Source organism: Ostrea edulis, chromosome 5 (genome assembly GCF_947568905.1).
Source record: "Ostrea edulis chromosome 5, xbOstEdul1.1, whole genome shotgun sequence".
Taxonomy (NCBI): domain Eukaryota; kingdom Metazoa; phylum Mollusca; class Bivalvia; order Ostreida; family Ostreidae; genus Ostrea; species Ostrea edulis.
Genome location: NC_079168.1, coordinates 87499207 through 87522406, shown reverse-complemented (window position 1 = coordinate 87522406; position 23200 = coordinate 87499207). Strand labels below are relative to the sequence as shown.

The 23200-nt window shown below is 35.4% G+C and overlaps 3 protein-coding genes across 4 annotated transcripts; 2 read left to right on the top strand and 1 right to left on the bottom strand.

Moving 5' to 3' along the window:
• The first annotated feature begins 1398 nt into the window (after nt 1-1398).
• On the top strand, nt 1399-16226 carry LOC125652736 (malate dehydrogenase, cytoplasmic-like). The gene is made up of 8 exons (XM_048882123.2): nt 1399-1713; nt 7552-7650; nt 7856-7952; nt 8204-8379; nt 10710-10832; nt 13269-13445; nt 13748-13861; nt 15622-16226. Exons 1-8 carry the CDS (start codon nt 1711-1713, stop codon nt 15832-15834), a joined length of 1002 nt encoding a protein of 333 aa, XP_048738080.2. The 5' UTR covers nt 1399-1710; the 3' UTR covers nt 15835-16226.
• LOC125652739 (uridine diphosphate glucose pyrophosphatase NUDT22-like) lies at nt 15621-19294 on the bottom strand. Its single transcript, XM_048882126.2, has 3 exons — nt 18827-19294; nt 17761-17966; nt 15621-17662 (listed from the first exon to the last, which is right to left on the bottom strand). The coding sequence occupies exons 1-3, from the start codon at nt 19292-19294 to the stop codon at nt 17467-17469; spliced, it is 870 nt and encodes a 289-aa protein (XP_048738083.1). The 3' UTR covers nt 15621-17466.
• A 235-nt stretch (nt 19295-19529) lies between these two features.
• On the top strand, nt 19530-22184 carry LOC125652738 (radial spoke head protein 9 homolog). Of its 2 annotated transcripts, XM_048882124.1 has the most exons (6): nt 19624-19951; nt 20209-20371; nt 20548-20607; nt 20993-21122; nt 21390-21536; nt 21906-22184. In XM_048882124.1, exons 1-6 carry the CDS (start codon nt 19725-19727, stop codon nt 22064-22066), a joined length of 888 nt encoding a protein of 295 aa, XP_048738081.1. In that variant the 5' UTR covers nt 19624-19724; the 3' UTR covers nt 22067-22184. The 2 variants fall into 2 exon arrangements, with proteins under 2 accessions (XP_048738082.1, XP_048738081.1); XM_048882125.2 differs by lacking the exon at nt 20548-20607 and having other exon boundaries at nt 19530-19951.
• Nucleotides 22185-23200: the final 1016 nt, after the last annotated feature.

The window sequence follows — 23200 nt, the reverse complement described above, 5'->3', positions numbered from 1 at the left end:
CCAGTAAGCCATTCCCACCAATGCGAAAATCCTCGACAAAGTCAGAGAAGGCAGCGTTGTTGGATTGTATTTAAGGAACTACAAATAATCCCCAAACATCTCAGCTGAAAACTGCTACAAAGATGTCAGTACAGTGTCTGAAATTACAATAGTTTTATGTTTTGAAGTGTAGGAAGCAATCTAATTAGAATTAAATGTTAGATCCGCTCACACACTCGCTACTGGTGAGCGGATCTAACATCTAATTTTGATTAGATTGTGTAGGAAGATGCCAGAGGACATATTATGTGAACAAGAACTACTAATACTACTAATGTTCAAGCAATTTCCCCCGACAAACTACGTATTTGGCATATAATGTATTCTACACCCGAAAAAGTAAAAATTGATGGCTATGAAGCAAATCGGCTGCAATGGTTTCCCGTATTTGAGTCAAAGAAACAATCAAAACCCCTCTTTTTAAAGAGCAACGATTGTTTGCACAATTTTACTTTATTATTTTCAATTATTACCGAAGTTGATGTCATTTGGCAAAATTCGCAGTCTTGTGTAATTTCATGTTCAATATAAGGGTTAATTAATCTGGTAATCTGGATAGTGAGATGACCACAAAAAGTTGGTTCCGAGCGCTTATCGTTTGTGGATGTTTTTCATATGTACATGTACGTATATACCGGTATCTGTATTTTGAATTTCATAGACCCCCCCCCCCCAACCCGCCACTGCGTTCAATAAGATATCCGAATATAAATAGATATTGAAGACGCTGTGGTGTCTTTTATTCCGAGTTCACTGGGATATAAATTTGAAGACAATGTACAGCAAGATATTTATGTAGAAGACTTTGAATAAATCTATAATTCATAAGAATACAAAACATGTCTGCTGATAAAGGAGCACAATGCGTGCCCATGGACATTCCAACAGACTGTTGAAAGACCTGATTACCAAAGAGTACATAGATATTGTCAATGAGGAACTCCAGCTTCTTTTTAATTTCAACTTCAGTTGTGCATAGAATCAGAGTGGCGTTCGACAGAGTAATTTTTTGAATGATTGATCACAATTTATGGTAGAAGCAGCTGCCATGTATCCTAATACAAAGTTATGAAATTTCTCTACATCCCCTTGCCCTGGAACTCGCGGGTAAATATTATGTGGGGGCTTCGGTTAAAACATTGTCGTGCAATATAAATATTGATAAGATATGTTATCATCATTTATATACTGGACGACAAGTTGTTGGGCTCGACATGCTGTGAAGGGACATGTTGTTTTGTTCGAGCCGAGAATGTTAATACAGCTTTGTTGTATGTATGAGTTGTTTCAAAACGATACCATCGATCAAACTGCCTTTTGTTAATGCGCAATACGACATTGCTTTTGTGTCCTTAGTCACGTTTTGTTTCTCGAGTTGTTTACGCAGATCGAACTACCCCGGTCGAATCATTGAACGGAACAGTCCTTGATAACAATAAAAAAAAAATAAAAAAAATAAAGATAAAGGCTTCTTCATTAGATCTATTCCAAAGTCACACATTGCAAATCCCACATCTGTAGAGAAAAAAAATATGAATTCGTGAAATTTTCTTTCCTTCTTTTATTCCGGAATATCAAACTACGATCATACCGGTTTCATAAATAATCCTGACCTTGAACTCTCATCCTCTGTCGTGGGCTACGAAGAAAGGATACCGGTAAAGACAGACTATGGTAAGTAGCGGCTTCTGTCGAGTTGTAGTCAGCGGTTAGGCGCTTCATTGCTTTAGACGATGATATTGATGACTGTCATCGTTAATTTTAGTGTTAATATAGATAGCGTGGAAACAAACTGTCAGCCTGTTACTGCGTGCATTTCTCATTTTGTGACCTCAAGATGTTCTTTGGCGTATATCAGTTTTACAGATTCACGCACCGATTACAGTAACTAACATCGCTATAATTATTTGATGAATACAAAAATGTACATCATACTGAAGCATTGGATATCTTATCACCTTCAAATAACGCTGATTTACACTGATACGAGGATCTAGGCTAATTAAAGATTACAAAACAAAACATTCAGATTCAAGATTGAAAGGAATTTATGTTTTAATTGACCTAAACTAAATGCCCCAATGAGCCCTCTTGATTGTGGCTTGTCTGGCTGAAAGCTTGAAAATCTGTTCATCAGTCTGCATTAAAAAAAAAAAAAATTCTTCATGACTGTAATACATAATTAGGGCTGAAACAATTCACCGAAGTATCGATACTGTTCAATATAAAAGCCGGATTCAATGTTCGATTCATTGCCTCGATCTTCAGTTTGATATGTTGATCAGTAAAATACATCAGGGTCGGCCTCAGCCCTGTACTTATTATTACAAAGGTTATGTAAATGTAAATATAGGTTGTTATGTTACATTGATTGGTTATAAAATAATTGCTTTTATCGAGAGATAGACATTGAGACAGCATAAATTTTACACACATTTCATAAAACCTTCATGTTAAATGTAGATATAATGAAATGCTGTGGTGGAATCATTTCAAACTCATTTGCTATGAAATAAACAAAATGAAAAAAACCTGTCTGCTTTGATAATAAAGACTATTGAGGGTTTAAAATTATCACTTGCTTTCTGGCCTGAGGTGATGAAATACAAGTAAGGGAGACAAAATCTTTATGTTAAGCAGCAGTCACACCTTATCGCATAATGCTAACGGATGTCAAATGGATATCAAAATTGTCAATCTGTTCGTCTCTGTTTCCTTGTATTTCTTATCCGTTTCTCTTTCGGCCAATATGTTCCTTGTCTGGTGAAGCAGGTATCGACATTACCGATTGCCCGAGGCAAGTGAAAACCTAATCCGAGATTCCTCTGACTCTTAACCCCGCTTTTATTTTGTGACTTCTGCGGGGGAGAGTCAGAGCGGACTCCATATTGAAAAGTGGGAATTCAGCGACACCAGCTGGTGTCGCTGCTTTACCTACCTCTTACAACTTTATTTCGCGGACCCATCTTCCAAGACGCGAGGATTCAGTTATCGGAAGATTATTCTACATATACATCATGATTAATACGATGCTATCGCCGTTTAAACGGCCCTAACACCGACAAATGGAGCATCACTTGAATTAGGTCGCCGCCTCGCCATTTGATTTCTTTGCGCATGACGTCAGCACATGTAAACACAAAATTCCATCGTTTAAACGGTGATAGCATCGTATTAATCATGATGTATTTGTAGAATAATCTTCCGATAACTGAATCCTCGTGTCTTGGAAGATGGGTCCGCGAAATAAAGTTGTAAGAGGTAGGTAAAGCAGCGACACTAGCTGGTGTCGCTGAATTCCCACTTTTCAATATAGAGTCCGCTCTGACTCTCCCCCGCACATGTCAAATATAAAAGCGGGGGTAAGAGTCAGAGGAATCTCGGATTGGTGAAAACCCAGTTTGGACAAGTGAAACTCAATACACACCTGCCCAATGGGGCACGTGATTTTATCAGTATGAAATGTGATTACAGTCAAAACTGCCATAGCTACCCACTGTATTAAGCGACTCACTGTCGTATGTGACTATAAAAAGTTCCCCCCAAGACGTTACTCTATATATTGTACCTGTATTAAATGACCACCTGTCTGACACGACCAACAACCATGATTTTTAAAACCTTTTCGTGTATTTTCACGAAATTTTACCTCTATTTAACGACTGTACATTTTTCTATTACAACGCGATTACTACTTTCGAATTTGGTTGAGCCGACTATTCTGGGAATTATCGCCCCTAACACTTTCGTTTTATAACGCACGACTATTCTGGGAATTATCGCCCCTAACACTTTCGTTTTATAACGCATAGGTTGGCGGTGATCTTATTTAGTATGAATTAATTATTATACCCAATCTGTCAACATGCAGGGTCGTGTGTGGTTAATTAATAAAACCCAAGTTGTTGTTTATTTAAACAAAATCACGGATCAGGGAATCAAGGCTGATGTATTTGAAGGTGTAACTTCGACAAACTTTAAGACCTAAAGAAGTGCTAGGTACGCTAGATCGGAAATGAAAATCTACCACTTGTTATACCATTATGTGAAAAATTTGCCCGATTGCGATATAAATCGGATAAATATTGTGCTTAGGACTGAAATTTTAAACGGAGTATTCGCAGTTTTCCAGCATGAGATACTCGATGTTTCCAGAATAATGACTGGAATTAGCTTCTCACTTCGACATGCATGTCCCGAGTATTTGACACGTCCGAGTTCAAGAAAGTTGCCTGCATTAGTTCAAAGCTTAAAAGATTTGCTGTGCATGTACAATGGATATTGTGATTTATTTAATGTTTCTCAAATTGAATAATATATTTCCAGCATGTATTGTACAAAAGGAGACACAACACTTCATCATTTGCTTTCTTACCACAAGCTTTGCATTTTTTAGTTAAAGTGTACAAGTAGGCTATACATAAATACTCTTTACAACAAAGTGTTTATAAATTTTAGAAAATTTACATGCAGTCTATGCGAAAGACATCGGACCGTCGGACCTGACCGATGTGCAGTGCCTCAGGTCCGACGCATCATTTTTTACACAGGATCGGAATGTCCGATGTCTCAGTGTCCGGTTTTGAGCTTTACTATTTTGATGTGGAGTCATTTAAATGTTTGTTATAAGTAAAAAATAGCACACAAATCCAAATACGTAAATGAATGTGATTAAAACTGCATGGACTGTCTATAGAGTATTATACGGGAGGGATCCCTGGTATAGTATTACTAGTATAATAAATAAGATTCCCTTGGTTTCGCATTTTCACGTGTTTCACTTTTTTACATTAGGTTTTTTGGTCTGACAAAATTTGGTTCGGTCCGGTGTGTTCATTGATTACACAGGACCGAATGTCCTGTGTGGTCCAAAAAACTTTCGCATAGACTGACATGCAGTTCATAAATGAGATTTAAATCTCATGTAAATGTGTAATATGAAATGCATGCCTATTATTCTTAAACAGATTGATGAATAATAAATTATGATACAACACATTGTATTCTAGATTTTTAACTACAGTGTATTATTAATTTTATTTTACAACTATTAAAACCGTACTTGATATTCTTAATGATAAATTCCAAATACATGTAGTCATTTTCTCCATTGTACAAATTATTTGTGAAATTTTATCAATTAATTGCGGAAAATAGGCAACCTGTATTAAGAGACCACCTGTCATATGTGACCTTTTTTCCATTCTCCGTTGGACGGTTTCTTAATACAGGTTTGACTGTATTATACTATAAATTGTGTTAAGCTTGATGAATATATTATATCAAATATTAGAAAGTAAAGCCCAACTCCTTATATTGTTGTTTTCTTTACTGAATCGTCAGATTATAGCGAATGCCCATTCTAGTGGATCATACTGTATCACCAATTGACAGAGAGAGATAATTAAGATAATTAGAATTACTGGTTGACAGGCTTATTAGAGTCTAAAATATTTTGGACAACAAAGTTTTTCATTCGGACAAGTAAAACTTCGAATTTACTTGCCCAAAGGGCAAGTGAGATAAAAAGTTAATGTCTATCCTGTGGAAAGTATTGAGCATGTTCAAAACTTGAAATGGATACCACTGGACTATGGAGTCCACTCAGTGTACGGTACCTATGAGTTATGCATTTTAATGAGAACTCTTGCGTTTCATTTCCTGTACTTGTCCAGTTCACACCCGTTAATGTTCGGTGGACATGAGTCACGATCGGACTACTACCAGACATGCAGCAGGTCAACCGAAGATATAATGAAATTTAACTAGATATGCCTCAGACAATATTGTAACACGTATGTGAGATTTATATAATATACTAGTCAGGTTCGCAGGGCTCGAAATTAACATGTGCCCATCAGTCTGTGACTGGTTAAAAGTCTGGCGGACTGACTGACATTTGTTTTAGTCAGTCCGATGGGACTGGTTAATTTTCTAAAGGATCATTTTGGAAATTATACTTATGAAATTTTATACACACATTTGGCATGCTTCGAATTCAATATGTAGATATCAGACGAATCTGATTTGTAAATATAAATCCCACACTTAAGTGTTACAATATTGTCTGAGGCATATTGAGTTGAATTTCATTTCAATAACATTAACGAAATATGTTTAATTATTTCTGGAACACTGTTGGACTGGTAAAATTTTCTGCAGACTGGTTGAAATTTTACCCCATCAGTCTGGCTGGACTGGTAACACAAAAACTTAGCTTCAAGCCCTGGGTTCGTCTAATATCTATAGAGGAATGCCAATGCATGTTTAAGATTTCATATACACTAGGGCTGTCACGGTTCCAAAAATTTTCGGGTCGGGTCAGTTCTAAATTTTATACTTCAGGTTCGGGTATTTCGGTTCAGGTCTATATAACTATTTTAAAAATCTAATATACAGTTAAAATCAAAAACCTTTATTGTATTTTGTCACAATAATTACTCGGGGATGTGGATTGAGGTTTAGAATCCATATCCATGGTACTAGAAACAGCATTGTCACTTCTACTCGTTTCCATCCATGCTATCAATGTTTTGTCATTGACAATGTTGCTCCTGTGGTGTATTTTCAATGCGTCTGACATATCTTACATATACTGTCATTATTTACAGTTTTGTCCACAATACCATCATTTGACAATTGATCAAAATACTGCCACCTTTGAGGATTTTGACGACATAATGATTCTATTTTTAAAACCAAACCCGAACCGAAATATGGAAAAATGGAACTGAACCCGACCCGAACAACACGACTCCTGGTTTTCGGTTATTTCGGGTACCCGTTGCAGCCCTAATATACACACATGTATGTTTTCCAAATTGACGTATTAGAAAATTCACCAGTTCCATTGGACTGACTAAAACAAATGTCAGTCAGTCTGCCATACTTTTAAACAGTCACAGACTCAACTCACTGACGGGCATATGTTAATTTAGAGTCCTGTTACTCAGATGGTAATATTCGTTAATCGACCATTAATTGCCTGGTACTTGTTCAGTAATCCTACGGTTCTTATGCATTTTATATGCTTCATACACTGATTGCAGGAGCCCTGAGGAGCGACAGGACGTCAGTTTATGAGATCCGGAAAGGTGTGACTGCTCCTTAACACTAACCCATGTGACCATTACATATACAAATTAATTTTTTTATTTTCATAATATGTTATAGAAAAAAACCCCAATATGCATAAATAAAATCTGAATCAGTAAATTATAGAAATCAGGTATCATGTGGTTTTACACTACAAATAAAATCTGAATCAGTAAATTATAGAAATCAGGTATCATGTGGTTTTACACTATGGAATGGCTTTCATGCTACATAACAAGTGTGTCACTTTTATGGATGAAGGATAGAATACTTTATTGATTTTGTCAAAAATGTTTTTTGTAAAGGGTAGATAATATAAAAACTTACTAGCTGGTTTGGCTACTTAATTTATTACCTGTTGTTAATTATCATTATTTTTAGAATTGATGTCAGAAACACTTTAATACTTCCTTACAGGGTGAACCTCTGAAAGTGCTGGTAACAGGAGCTGCGGGCCAGATTGCCTACTCCCTTTTGTACTCTGTTGCCAAAGGAGATGTCTTCGGAAAAGATCAGGTAAGGGCTCTTGTTATTTTTGTTGTTGGTTTCTAAGCTTTTGTGGAAGCTTGATTCAAATAAATATCTGTCAGACGAACTTGGAAATATTGGAATGAATAGACTTTAACAGTAAGAGTATGCAACAAGAATTTTTTTGGTACTTAAGAAACATGTTATTTATGCTGCATGAATGAATTGGTATTTTTTATAAAAACATTTCTAGCCCATTATTTTGGTTCTGCTGGATATCGCCCCCATGATGGAGGTCCTGAATGGTGTTGTCATGGAGCTGATGGACTGTTCTCTCCCTCTTCTCCAGCGTACGTTTCATTAAGTTTCTGTAGAGATGAATGATCAAAAGTTTTTTTCAATTAATCATTGGCTAAAGTAATTATATTGAAACAAACATCAAATAGATATCAGTGATTGTGTGAAATTCTGATATGTGTGTAAAAGTGTGATAGTCCAGTTTCTTAATGAATGAAGAATTTTGAAAACAAATTTTGGCTTTCAAAAGGATTTATGTTAGATATTTCGTATATGACCCTGACCTGTTTATATGACCTTGTAGAGGTGATTCCCTCCTGTGATGAGATGGAAGCATTTAAGGGCGTAGATGTTGCAATGTTGGTGGGTGCCATGCCTCGCCGCGAGGGAATGGAAAGAAAGGATCTCCTGGCCGCCAATGTTAAGATCTTCAAGTCTCAAGGTCAGGCCATTGATAAAGTGGCCAAGAAAAACATCAAGGTATACAACTCTCCCTCAACCTTATTTTCATGAACCCTGAATCTAAATATTGAATCTTTGACCCAGACTTAAGGACGACGGACCTAATTCGTTTCTACAACAGAGATTTATTCAAATTTTGATATAATGTAAAATATACAATAATGAGTTGAAATCAATGGGGAAAAAATCAACATGATTTAAATATTGACTTTGATTTTCCATGGGGGGTGTTTCAAAAGTAGGCTATGAAAATTCTTAATTGCAAAGGAAATGATGGGAAATTTCCCATGCACAATATTAAAGTTTAAATTAAAAAAATTCTACAATACACATTTAATGCCAATTGAAGTACATGTATGACATTTAGAAGATAATAAGCTTACAAATCATAAGAAAAAAATAGGTCATCAGCTTAGATTTTTCAGTTGGGGGAGGGGCATGTCTAAGGGTAATTATTTTTTTTTAACCAATTTTCATGGAAAATTGACATTAATTAAAGAAGAAAAATTGAGAGAGGGCTTATATAGGCTGCACCAGTTACCTGATCCTATTATGTTACACATGATAAAATGTTTAAATTAACCATAAACAGGAAAAAATAAAGTTTTGTTTACTTGTGGTTTCATATCTATCCTTTATACTAAACATCCATATTGAATTGGAAAAGGTTTATCAGTTATGTATAAGTATTGAATCATTCTATAATTATTTCATGGGTGGTGTCAATATATACATATGAACTGTCACAAATTCAAGGATCCTGATATAGAGCTCAGTATTGCAGCTTGAAATGATGGATTTGGGATGTGTGATGTGCAAATTCTTTTTTAATTCTCATTTAAAAAATGAAACCTTTCTATACAAATAAAAACATTGAATAATCTGAATAAAAGCATGCATGTTTTGTATTGATATAAAGTCACTAAGTACATGTACTTTTAGGCCAAAAATAGAGATATTTCAATTTATCAAAAGTTTATCAACAGTCATAAAAATAATCCAGATATATCGCTAATCACCTGTAGGAATAGAAAGACCCTGAAGTTGATGATCGTTTGGGGATTTACAACTACATGTAACTGTGCTCAATGTTCTTTGGTTGTTGTTGATTTGATACGAGTTTTAGTGATATTTTCATGATGTTTTACCGAAGCATTCTTTTAAAGAGAATATAATTTTCACTTTTTTCCGTGGTGGTTGTAAATTAAACAGGCATTGTCTATTTTAACATAATGCACTTTCGATGCATATCGTAAATCGTTAATTATTTATATAATAATAATTAATATAAATAAGAATATCCAGAATATAAACTTACTTAAAAGTAAAGTTTTCAAAACAGTGTAGATTTTCTTATAATTCATAGCACATATGTACGCCAGTGATTCAAGGATGCTGCTTTATGCACAGCAGTGTGAAATTTCTAATTGGGTTCTCTGTCCTTAAACATTCTGAAATTATACATGGGCATTGAAAATGGAAAGTGTAGCAACATGTTGTCCACTTTTAGAATGAATAAATGTAAGCTGAAGTCTGTGACATGCAGATGTACATGTATTTCAGTGAAGGCAACTTATCTGGGGAAATGGTAGAAATTTTTGCCTCAATTCTATTGTTTGTCCATCTTAGTCCTTCATATGTCTACAATCTGGTTCCCACACTTTAACCCTATACGTAGGTGATTATTTTTCCTTGGAACATTTTAGTACAGGATTAAACAATTTAGTACAGGATTAAACAAATACATGTTATGGTATACTTAGATACTGAAATTCTCATCAGCTTTACAATTTGGTTAATAAAGAAACATTTCAAAATGTTAGTCATGCAAACAATTACACAGCAGTCTATCTTAGGCTCACTTGTGCAGTAAGTTTTCATTCTAAAAGGGTGATTTTAGGTGTTTGTTAAGGAATTGTAATTTGTTGTAATTTTATGAAGTTTTTATGCTTATGAACTGCTGTAGAGAAGTTAATAAGAAGCATAATCTGCACCAAATTATGAGAGATAACTCTTTAACATACTTTGCTATTAAATTCATTCTTGATAATGTAATAATTATGATTTTAGGACGAATTCTAAACAGAAACATCAAGCAATAATGCATTTACAATGCTTTACGTAGCACAGTATACTATTTTATTGAAAAATGAAGCATGTTGCCCATTCAAATGAACACTGTTTTAATTAATGAATTTAAAAATAATTCATCTGTCAGAATGACTTAGTAGGTTGCGATGGTTGTGTATTGATTCAACTGGATAATTTTGTAGGTTTATAATAATTCTATCAGGCTGACTTTGTAAATTGTAGTGTCATGTATTAATTGTTTGAGGATGATTTTGTAGGTGGTGGTGGTTGGAAACCCAGCTAACACCAATGCTTTCATCTGCAAGAAATACGCTCCCTCCATTCCTGCCGAGAACTTCACAGCTCTTACTAGGCTGGACCAAAACAGGGCCCAAGCACAGGTAAGGAGGGGGAATAACTAAGAATACATACATGTAAACTGTACCAAGGGGGAGTAACCCAAGCACAGGTAAGGAGGGGGAATAACTAAGAATACATATATGTAAACTGTACCAAGGGGGAGTAATCAGGGATATGTACAGATAAGCTGTACCAAGGGGAGGTAAATAGGGGTATATGATATCTTAATGAATAGTTGATCTTTATAAAGGGGAAATAACTATTGGATAATTGGATTATGAGTGCAGAGCATAAGCTAATAAAATTTCTACTAGCCATAAGAAAGCAAGCTTATAGATTTTACAAGATCTGCTTTAGGACTCTAGATTATAGCCCCCACAATGAAAATCATTCTGTAGAACCCTAGCTGACTGGTCAATTATAATAGTTAAATGTATACTGAATCAGGTCTCCCAGTCATAGATGGTTTGTTTTCTAAGCCCAAGTAATTTCCCTTGTCACCTGAAGTCATCTTTCTTCACACAAAAACTTACCATGGATGAGGGATCTTCATTGATTTTCACACAAACACTTACCACTTCATTGATTTTCACACACTTACCAATTCATTGATTTTCACACAAACACTTACCACTTCATTGATTTTTACACAAACACTTACCACTTCATTGATTTTCACACAAACACTTACCACGGATGAGGGTGATCTCTATTGATTATTGTGTTAAAATGTTGAATGTCAAAGGAACTGAACACAGATATAGATGATTTCCATTTTCACATGGAGTCACCATATTCTACCCGTGGACTCATCATGAGATGAAGATGACCATTGCCATTTTTGGGGTCAAAAGGTCAAGTGAAATGAATACTGATATCGGAATTTAAAAAAGAGTTTCCATGCCTTGGGTGTTTTCCTGTATGGAGTCAACATATGTCACTCCAAGACTTGTCAGAGGATGAGGATGATCCCTATGGAATGGAAGGTCAAGTGAACTGGATTCTGAAACATGTACAGGAAAATTGTCCCTGGATTCTGATACATGTACAGGAAAATGGTCTCTGGATCATAAATCATTTCCCTTTTTTATTTGGATTTACAATACATGAAATGTCAAAGATTTTACCATCCACTACCTTGATCTTTTCCCCATAAGTTATAATATGCTGGTTTCAAGATAAAGAGCTCTTCTGTGTAGGAGATGCATTTAGTGGTACTTTTAATGGGACAGTGTGGACCTATAGTCATGGAGAAAGACGATAAAATGTATTAAAAGCAGCTTCTGTTTAAATTTATAAATATAAGAAATACAAAATACTAAAAAAAATATTTTACTAAAGTGAAAACATTAAACCAATGTCATATTTGCAAGTAATATCCTAGATATGTATGTACAAGCAATGAAATAAAGAGATATTAAAAGAATTTTATGTATTTAATTCATCTTTGAATACTTGTCACTTAGTTTGTGTATCAATTGAATTCGGGCAATAAAACTGCTTATGAGAAACTTACTGAGCACACTCACTTATGCAGCAATGGACATTTGCCCCACTCCCTCATGTAAACAAATTGTTTCATGTCTTACTTTTTACGATAATTTTTTAAAGAGAAATAACTGGAATGCATCTCAAAACTTGTGTATTGTTCTCTCAACTGGGAGTATACATGTACCAGTCTACCTAGGACAAATCTAATTAGTACTGTTGACTAAGTAGTCATGGACATTGGGTATTTTCATTGCTGAAAATTGTTACAGTCAGAAAGACACTTGAATATGTAGGTATCTTTTTAAGAATGTTTGAATAAAAGGAAACAAGAGGCCCAAGGGCCACATTGCTCACCTGAGTCACCTTGGCTCATATTTAAAGATTTTCCCTATACATTTGTATGCAAAAGTTTGATCCCCTATTGTGGCCCCATCCAACCCCCGGGGGGCATGATTTGAACAAACTTGAATCTGCACTATGTCAGGAAGCTTTCATGTAAATCTCAGCTTTTCTGGCTCAGTGTTTCTTGAGAAGAAGATTTTTAAAGATTTATCCTATATATTTGTATGTAAAATTTTGATCCCTTATTGTGGCCCCATCCAACCCCCGGGAGCCATGATTTGAACAAACTTGAATCTGCATTATGCCAGGAGCTTTTCTGGCCCAGTGGTTCTTAAGAAGATTTTAAATGACCCCACCCTATTTTTGCATTTTTGTGATTATCTCCCCTTTGAAAGGGACATGGCCCTTCATTTGAACAAACTTGAAAGCCCTTAAACCAAGGATGCTTTGTGACAAGTTTGGTTGAAATTGGCTCAGCGGTTCTTGAGAAGAAGTTGAAAATGTGAAAAGTTTACGACGACGACAGACAACGGACAAATTTTGATCAGAAGACCTCACTTAAGCCTTTGGCTCAGGTGAGCTAAAAATGAATGAAAATTTTTAATTTAAATGAGTGTACCCTGATCATTGATGTCATTTTGTAGGTCGCGGCCCGTTTGGGTGTGGCTAACAACAAGGTACGTAACTGTGTCATTTGGGGAAATCACTCCTCCACACAGTTTCCAGACCTGTCCCATGCTGTAGTCAATCTCAAGGGAGAAGAAGTGAAGGCTCGCGAGGCAATCAAGGATGATAACTGGGTCAAGAACGACTTCATCAAGGTATAATGGACTGATATATTAAAGCTATTTCACTATTATCATCCCCTCATACTGAAGTTAGATGGGGAAATAACATGATGGTACACGTGTCAATATTTATTACTCTGTGATCAGGGAATGGTTAAACTTGTATTGTCCTGATATTAACATGTCTTGCACTAAATTTCTGGGAACTGGATTAGATTAAGTTTGTAATTCCCATGGGTTGGTGAATTTATCCTCTCCGTCAATCAGTACATACCTAGTTATTGTAGCTAAAGAAAATCAGTCACTTGTTCACATGTATTTTCTACTTTACACAGACTGTTCAGCAGAGAGGGGGAGCTGTAATCAAGGCTAGGAAATTGTCCAGTGCCATGTCAGCGGCCAAAGCCATTGTGGACCATGTACATGACTGGTGGTTTGGGGTAGCTGAGGTAACCTACACTGATACTTCAGATAACATTATTACATTAACATGTTGTCAGAGCTACTGTTAGAGCAAGTGCAGTTATATGTATATGAGCGGATCCAGAAATTTTCCCTCATGGAAGTGGGTTTCATTCCATGGATGTTTAGGGGTCCAATTGAAGCTATGGACTTACATTTAGTATTTTACAAGTTGAAGTGTATTCACATGGTCTACTATCAATTTCATTATTTTTTTTCCATTGTCTATTATCAATTTCATGTTGATGTAGTTGTAGAGACAATTGGGAAATATAGTGACCATAACCTTACACATCTGTTAATTGTTTACTGGTAGTCTTGAGGTTAGGAGTGAAATCTAAGACATTTAACATGAACAGTGATTGTTCCTTCTCCAAGCAAGGAATAGATGTACCAGTATTGGTTGTTTGTAAGGAATAGATCTGTTGGTTGTTTGTAAGGAATAGATGTATTGGTTGTTTGTAAGGAATAGATGTATTGGTTGTTTGTAAGGAATATATGTGTTGTTTGTTTGTAAGGAATAGATGTATTGGTTGTTTGTAAGGAATATATGTGTTGTTTGTTTTTAAGGAATAGATGTATTGGTTGTTTGTAAGGAATATATGTGTTGTTTGTTTGTAAGGAATAGATGTATTGGTTGTAAGGAATAGATGTATTGATTGTTTGTAAGGAATATATGTGTTGATTGTTTGTAAGGAAGAGATGTGTTGATTGTAAGGAATAGATGTATTGATTGTTTGTAAGGAATATATGTGTTGTTTGTTTGTAAGGAATAGATGTATTGGTTGTAAGGAATAGATGTATTGATTGTTTGTAAGGAATATATGTGTTGGTTGTTTGTAAGGAATAGATGTATTGGTTGTTTGTAAGGAATAGATGTATTGGTTGTTTATAAGGAATATATGTGTTGGTTGTTTGTAAGGAATTTATGTGTTGGTTGTTTGGAAGGAATTTATGTGTTGGTTGTTTGTAAGGAATAGATATATTGGTTGTTTGTATTATGGAGGACATATAAACAATGGTAGTAGGTGGTAATTTTCTGTGTATTTGGCTGATTAAACAAATTACTCTTTCCCATTAACAAATGTCAACCCTAACTTTATATTCAAGCTGACAGACAGCAAACACAAGCCTAACTTTATATTCAAGCTGACAGACAGCAAACACAAGCCTAACTTTATATTCAAGCTGACAGACAGCAAACACAAGCCTAACTTTATATTCAAGCTGACAGAAAGCAAACACAAGCTTAACTTTATATACAAGCTGACAGACAGCAAACACAAGCCTAACTTTATATTCAAGCTGACAGAAAGCAAACACAAGCCTAACCTTATATTCAAGCTGACAGACAGCAAACACAAGCTTAACTTTATATCCAAGCTGACAGACAGCAAACACAAGCGTAACTTTATAAACAAGCTGACAGACAGCAAACACAAGCCAAACCTTATATTCAAGCTGACAGACAGCAAACACAAGCTTAACTTTATATACAAGCTGACAGACCGCAAAATAAACATGTGTATGATTTGATCTGAATGTTCAGGTAAGATGTTTGTTTTGATGATAGGGTAACATGTATAATTTAATCTGAATGTTCAGGTAAGATGTTTGTTTTGATGATAGGGTAACATGTATAATTTAATCTGAATGTTCAGGTAAGATGCTGTTTGTTTTGATGGTAGAGTAATATGTATATTTTGATCTGAATGTTCAGGTAAGATGTTGTTTGTTTTGATGATAGGGTAACATGGTGTCTATGGCTGTTCTTTCGAATGGTTGCTATGGCATCGAAGAGGGCCTGATCTACAGCTTCCCTGTGCGTACCAAACCTGACCACACCTATGAGATTATCAAAGACCTGGCGATTGATGACTTCTCACGGGAGAAAATGGATATCACCCAGAAAGAACTGATAGAAGAGAGAGACATGGCAGTGGCAGCTTGTATGGATTGACCTTCACCCAAACTCTAATGCTGTGTGTTTCTAGTGACGATTTGTAATTCTATATAATAGTAAATGTGGATGTTCCTAGACAACACACTGATTTATGTAGCTGCTATTTTCATTCCAGCTTTGCTAATACCTCTCATGTATTCCTCAGCCATCATGGCCAATGACAACTCTTTGTATAAATGCTAGACATATAAAAAGTTTGATGCGTTTCAGTTCCAGGGATATGTAAGCTTGGCAGCTATTATTGTCAGATGCTATCACAATACACAAGATTTACTCAAATACAGAATGATAATTATATGTTTTGATTTATTTATATTGAGAAATGCCATTGCCAATCATTGTTATATGATTAAATGCATTCATTTTAAATAAATGAGCTCTTAAGACCAGTTGTGATATTAGTTTTGGTAGTGTTTAGAGGGCTTATGATTTGTCATTGTCGATTCTCTCCATCATCACCAAGGAAGCGTGTGTGGACTCAAAACCATAGTTTGCGACGATGATGATTTGTACGGCCATTGTATGATTAAAATATTGAACAATCATGTGGAAATGAAATTTAAAACCTTATAGAGCAATTAGTCATTAAACCAATATGTGAATTAATCAAACAATTATTTTGATACTTAAATTGTGGTAATCAACACGTCACTATCACACACATTACAGGATGTTTCGATATCGCCTCTCGTGAAAACTACAAACAACATAAATCAATGTCTTAGATCAGAAGAAGCCTTAATACACATTTTTAAAAGTTCAAAGATTTGAACAATCTGAAAAGGCATTTTACACTTTACTGACTCTATAATAACCCAATACTGCAACATCTGTAATAAATCATACTGCTGAAAAGCTGTAGCTAAATGTCATATATATAGAAGGACCACCTAGAAACACAATTTACTGAAACTTATTTTCATTTGTTTCAACCCCAGGAAAATTGTCAAAAAACTGCAAAAATGGAGCCCTTTCTTTGAAAGCCAACAACAATCTAAGAAAACACCAACTTTCCAAAGCCAACAAGTCAGATCTATATGATCCTATACAATCAGCCTTCAATATATCTATGGGAGCAATCTGCTTAGATGAACTTCCACCAGGAGTACAAAACGGAAAAGTAACAATTCATGGAATTTATGGACTATTCAGTTAATCAAATAAATCTTCCACATTCTTACATTGTTTCTGGCAACATTGCATTTTTTCTTCAGTAGATAAATTTCATGCACAATTTTTCTAATGATGACCACACGATTTTTCTATTGATGACCACACCATGGTTTGGACCAGTCGTGCAAATAAATTTACCTGTGCATCTTCATGATGTGTTGGTGATCTGTTTATTTTTTCAAGTTAACTTTAGATCCTGACCCTATTGAATGCCATTATTGCCATGTGGTATCTACATGTACTCGTGAGGATCTTCCGCAATTTTAACTTCAATTTGTTTATTACCAGTTTGGACATTGTTTCTAAAATTATGATAAGTCTCTTGCTTTATACATGTACTTCTATACATCACACAACAATTACTGTGCAAGACAACTGAATTGAGGATGCATAATGAATAGTTTCATCTGTTGTTGAATAGTTTGTACAACATGACACAACCTTTGGATGGAAGTTTCATCTGTCGTTGAATAGTTTGTACAACATGACACAACCTTTGGCAGATGGTGCCAGGGTGTCCCAGACTTCGTGGTCCCGAGTCAAATTTAGAACCGTTTCCTTGGCAACAAACTGGATGCTTGTTGACTCGTAGGCATCCTCTTGGGTGCCTTTTGTATATAGGTCCCTCACTTCTGAGGAGGTTAAACTGCAGCTGAATAAAATGGGTATACAGAGTAGAGAATTGCATATTAAACAATGTGGTAAGGTACATTGAGTGCTTTTGAGGAGGTTTACAACATCAGAACATACCTTATGATGAATTCTGCACTTGGACGTTTTGCTGCAGAGAGATTCTGAGCCACACCAATGATGTTTGGCTGTGAGAGTGAAGTCATGGGAACATTAACTTCATCAACAACTTCTTTCAGGATGGAATCATAAATCTCTCTAACGACGTTCTCCTCACTTAGGTCAGAAAATTGTATTTCATCCAAAGGAATTTTCCCAACAATTTCCTAATAATAAAATATATACTTGTCATTAGATGAAACATTTGATGTAATTTGTGGTGAGAAGAGGAAATGATGGTATAAAAATTTCGAAGTGTTTATTTATCGGAGGGTCTGGGTTGTACGAGTCAAGAAAGTAGTTTATTGACCTGTGGCCCTAAATTGAATCTGTGGCTCTGGGTTTGTACAAGGTGGTTTATCCCCCTATGGATCAGGGTTGTACTGTTTTTTTTTTTTAATCTGTGCCTCACGATTGTACAAGGTAATATATTTACCTTTGACTTGGGGTTTAACAAGAGGGTGGTTATCTACCTGTGACTCGAGTTTATACAAAGTGCATTATTTACCTGTGGCTCAGGTCAACAATTTTACAAGGCAATTTATTTACCTATGTACAAGGCAATTATTCATCTGCAACTTGTTGCATAAGAAGGTGGTTTATTTACTGGTTGCTTGTTTTCACATGGTGGTTTGCCTACCCCTGGTAACTTGAGTTTGTATACAAGGTGGTTTATCTACACGTGTCTTGGGGTTGTATACAAGGTGGTTTATCTACACGTGTCTTGGGGTTGTATACAAGGTGGTTTATCTACACGTGTCTTGGGGTTGTATACAAGGTGGTTTATCTACACGTGTCTTGGGGTTGTATACAAAGTGGTTTATCTACATGTGTCTTGGGGTTGTATACAAGGTGGTTTATCTACACGTGTCTTGGTGTTTGTTATCTGTGGCTCAAAGTTGTACAAGGAGATTTACTCACCTGTGGTTTTGGATTGTACCAGGTATTTACCTGTGACTCAGGGTTATACAAGGTGGTTGATTTACCTGTGACTAGGGGTTGTATAAGAAGGTGATTTTATATTTACCTGTGGCTCTGGATGACCACCGGGAACATCCCACAACCCTGGGGCCTCAGCACAATGCTCACTCCTTTTCAGGAAAATAACTTTATCATCAGTTGTCAGAACAATAGTACCGACACCTAGAGGATCGGCCATATACGCTTGGCTGTCATTGAAATCTCGGACACCCTCTTGGGCCAGAGATTTGGAATTCTCTGACCAGTTAGTTCCTAGAAAATCCTTGTAACATGTTAGCCCCAAGTTCAAAGTTAGAGTATCACCAGAAAATGAGGCAGATGACAAGCGGAATTTCGTACCATTAAAGATCTTCGGATTGTCGGCGATTCTTTTGTCCCAATTGACATCTATCTGCTGATCATAGATAGTATGTTTACATCTGTTGTGCTTTTGGTTTACATCTACACATGTGTTTAAATCTGTAATTAAATGTGTGCACGGGACACCCAATAGAATCACGCTTTCGCTCTCCATAAATTTGCCGACTGTCAACCGATGTACATTCTTTTTACCGTCATAACCGTTATAGAAAATCAAAACGGATCTCTCCCTCCCTGAAGGACCTAAATTTGTATACCAAGTTGTTCATAAACCTAGTTTGAAGATTATAAATCTGTATGATCAAGGATTTAGCAGATACCTGCGTTTACTTCATTTGTATTTGTATTTCGATCCAAATTCTACTTTTATAATGACTACACAAAAGCAAAACCTTGTTTCTGTTACGAAATAGTTCTGCTCAAACTAATAAATAAAAAAGAAAACATTTCAAAGACCAAGAATAATTTAAGCATGCGCAATGTTTACTTCACCTTGGCAACACCGACATTGACAACAGACAAGTTTTGCCGTTTACTTTCTTCACCCGAGGTTTCTCCATTGCAGTAAGCAATTAACAGTAAAAATGGATTCAGAAGGTCTTCATTTGAATATTGACTACGTCGGGAGCAGCGGAATTATTCTAAGCCCGGAACAAAAAGCTGCTCTCCAGACTTCCCTTGTTATTTTGAAGAATTCTGGCAAATTCAACAGAGTTTACTTCTGGGGTAAAATTCTTGGTGTAAAAGATGATTACTTCATTGCACAAGGTGTAGGGAGGGATGAAATCGAAGAGAGGAAAACTTTCTACAGGTAAGATGTCTGATTTTTATTCATTAAGTCTACTTTTGTATTATTTTCTTTGTATTCATTTTAGTTCTCCGTGTTTTAGAATTGATAATGTTGGCATTAGCAATGGGATTAATGGACCAAACGACATAGTTAAATTTTTTCCCCATTCTTACAACATATCTAAAATCTGTTATTTCCAAAAAAATGAATTATTCATATTGAAGTAATATTGTCGATAGCTTGTTTGAAATTATGTATGCTGTATTTTTTTTCTGCAGCAAAGATTGTGTACATTGGGGTCTTTTACCACCAGCAACTAAAGCTATGAAAGAACAAAGTAAGCTAGCCAAGGGGAGATTCACTGGGGATCCATCCTACGAATTTGAGCATATAGAACTGAAGAAGGCAGAGGAAGGAGAGGAAAATGTGGAAGAGGAAACGGTGAGTATCTATAAAATTATTCTGGCTCTGAAGCAACTACTTAACATCAAAACCTAAGGATTATAAAACATGCATGTCCAGTATTTGTTGATGTTATTTTCATGCTTCAAGAAAACTTCATTATTTGAGAGTTTAAGGATGCCAATCCATCACATTAGTTAAATAAATTTTTGTAGAAAACAAAAATGCGATTTTCGACTTCAACTGGAGAATTAACAGAACGTGTTGACAATACGGTATATGATTTGGAGGATTTGGGAACATTTAAACAAACATTTTTGGGAGTGTTTAGTAGATGTTTACAAATTTTATTATATCACAAGGGGCTTGTTGGTTTCACCATATTATATGAATACTGCACAAAATATTTATCATAAGTATAGGAGATTTGGTCCCTGGTTATATTTGTATCACTACACATTCAGGTCTTAATGTATGTATTGTATCCAAATATTAAAAAAAGACACCTTATGTTGGTGCTAATTATTTATTGCTTAAATAGGTATGGTTCAGCAAGCATAATTAATCATTGTGCAAAACATGAGATACTGTAGTTTCTGACCACTAATTTTCATTTCAATCAATTGGATCAATAAATTTTGGACTTGAAACTTATTGCAGATAACAATCAAGGAGGAAGACAGACTGTCTTCAGTTATTGCTGAAATTGACGAAGATGTGAAAATTGTACCAAGGGCAGCCTTCATCAAAACTCCAGAAGGAAAAGTAATTGCAAACAGAAGTTTCGAAGGTAATTCCACTTAACTTGCCATTAACTCTTCATTTACATAACATTAACTAGATGTTAACTGTCAGTTAAACTTAACTAACAATTGTGCAACTGGGCCTAGATATTAGCATGTACACTGTTTAAACATAATCAGAATATTGGCATGTACACTGTTAAACATAATCAGAATATCAGTGTGTATTTTGTTCAAAATAATCAGGAAATGAGATTCTAGTTTTCATTTGACCTAGGATAACTGATTTTTGGAGTTTTAAAACACAATTTTAGGTTTGTCAGTTTCTGAAGCAGCCAAACTGTGCTCCTACATGCACTTCCGTGAACCCATCAATCTCCAGGAGAAGTCCCTGTTACAGAAGGCAAACCTTGACAAGGCCATTGATTTCTTGGACACACTGGAGGAAGACATTCCCAAAGGTCAGTGACAAACACGCACAAAACAATTACAATAATATGTGTATAGAAAAACAATTACAATAATATGTGTATAGAGATTGAGTGAAGTACAATGAATCCTTCCTCCCTCCAGCAGCACGCACAAAACTATTATATAGCTATAGTAAATTTGATGTGGTCATTCAATATTGTTTTGCTGTACATATAGATTTAATTAATAAGGTATTTTTGTTCAGCATCACTGTAATCATCATTAAAAACGTCATTATTTGAGGATGGAAAAGAGAATATGAAATCAAAATTATTGTTACTGGTAAACAGACATTAGTAATGTTGTCTAAAATTCTGTGTCATCTGTTTTGTCACTTACAATGTACTTTGTCTACCCAGGTTCCTGGAGTCTACAGTTTGAGCGAGGTAGTGGATTGGTCACCCTCAGGAGTCTGTTGTGGTTAGGATATGTCAGTTATCATGTCCCTGGCACCCGTTTCTATGGATCCTGTTATGTCGGTAATGGAGAGAAAAACTTGGATCTGCCATTCATGTTGTGAGAGGGCAGGACTTACTGTGTTACCATTGTAATCTTTGAAGAGACCTCATATGAAGTTCAACAACTTCAATCTCATTACTTGTATATAAATTATGTAAAATAAATTGTTTTTTATTATTTCTATTGTTTTATCTTACAGCAGACAAAATTCAGCTCCATGTACTTGTTACCAGGTTATATCTTAATTTTGTTCAACTTTTTGTACTGGTGACCTTAAATAAATGACTTTGACTCAGGCTACTGCATATTGCCTGATAATTTGCAACCTTTAATTATGTCAAATATGAACTTGTAATATCTCTCCATTACAAAGGTGCGACATGTACTAATACTTCTATTTTTACCCCCACTCGCATAGTTAATTTGCTATAATATATATATAATATTCAGTTACCATGTATTTTTCCCCATGTGTAATGTTGAACTTGGAAAATCGCGTACTTAAACCCCAGCGTAAATAACCACTTTTACAGTACTTGGCCCTGATCTGAAATTTGAATCCCTGACCTTGCATCATGCATTTTACAACTTTTTGTGGAGGCCTCCATGCTTAAAATAACCACTTACAGATATACTTCATCTGTTACATGTTTAGGAGTAGAGAAGAAAATTTCAAAAGATTGCATCATATCTAAGTTTTAGCCCCACTCTTTTGAGACATGACCATGAAATGCACAATTTCTGTTCCTCCACTCCTAAGATACTACAAACTAGTTTTGGTGAAGGAGTTTCTGAAAAGTTGTGAAAATGTTCAAGTTAATGATATTGATAAACCTTAATTATTGTCCCAAAATCTATGTGTCTCTTTTACCATCAGGTACCTGAATAGCACATACAAATTTTGTAGTCAAGTAATTTTCGAGTTTTGGAATAAAATCCCAGAGTCGTCACCTCGCATATAGTGTCATTGGTCTTTGACCTAATTTGAAATCCTGGACCATCTTTTAAATAAAGGTTGTCTACTGACAATAATGATTAAGTATCTCAGTACTCTTAACATTTTAAATCTATTGGGGTCTTCCTCTGTCCATTCATTTTAGGAAGTCTGTTCATTAAAAAGTTATTGTATTATTTAATCTAATTGTAACCTTGACCTTTGACTTCAAAATCCCATAAATCCATATTGAAAATTCTA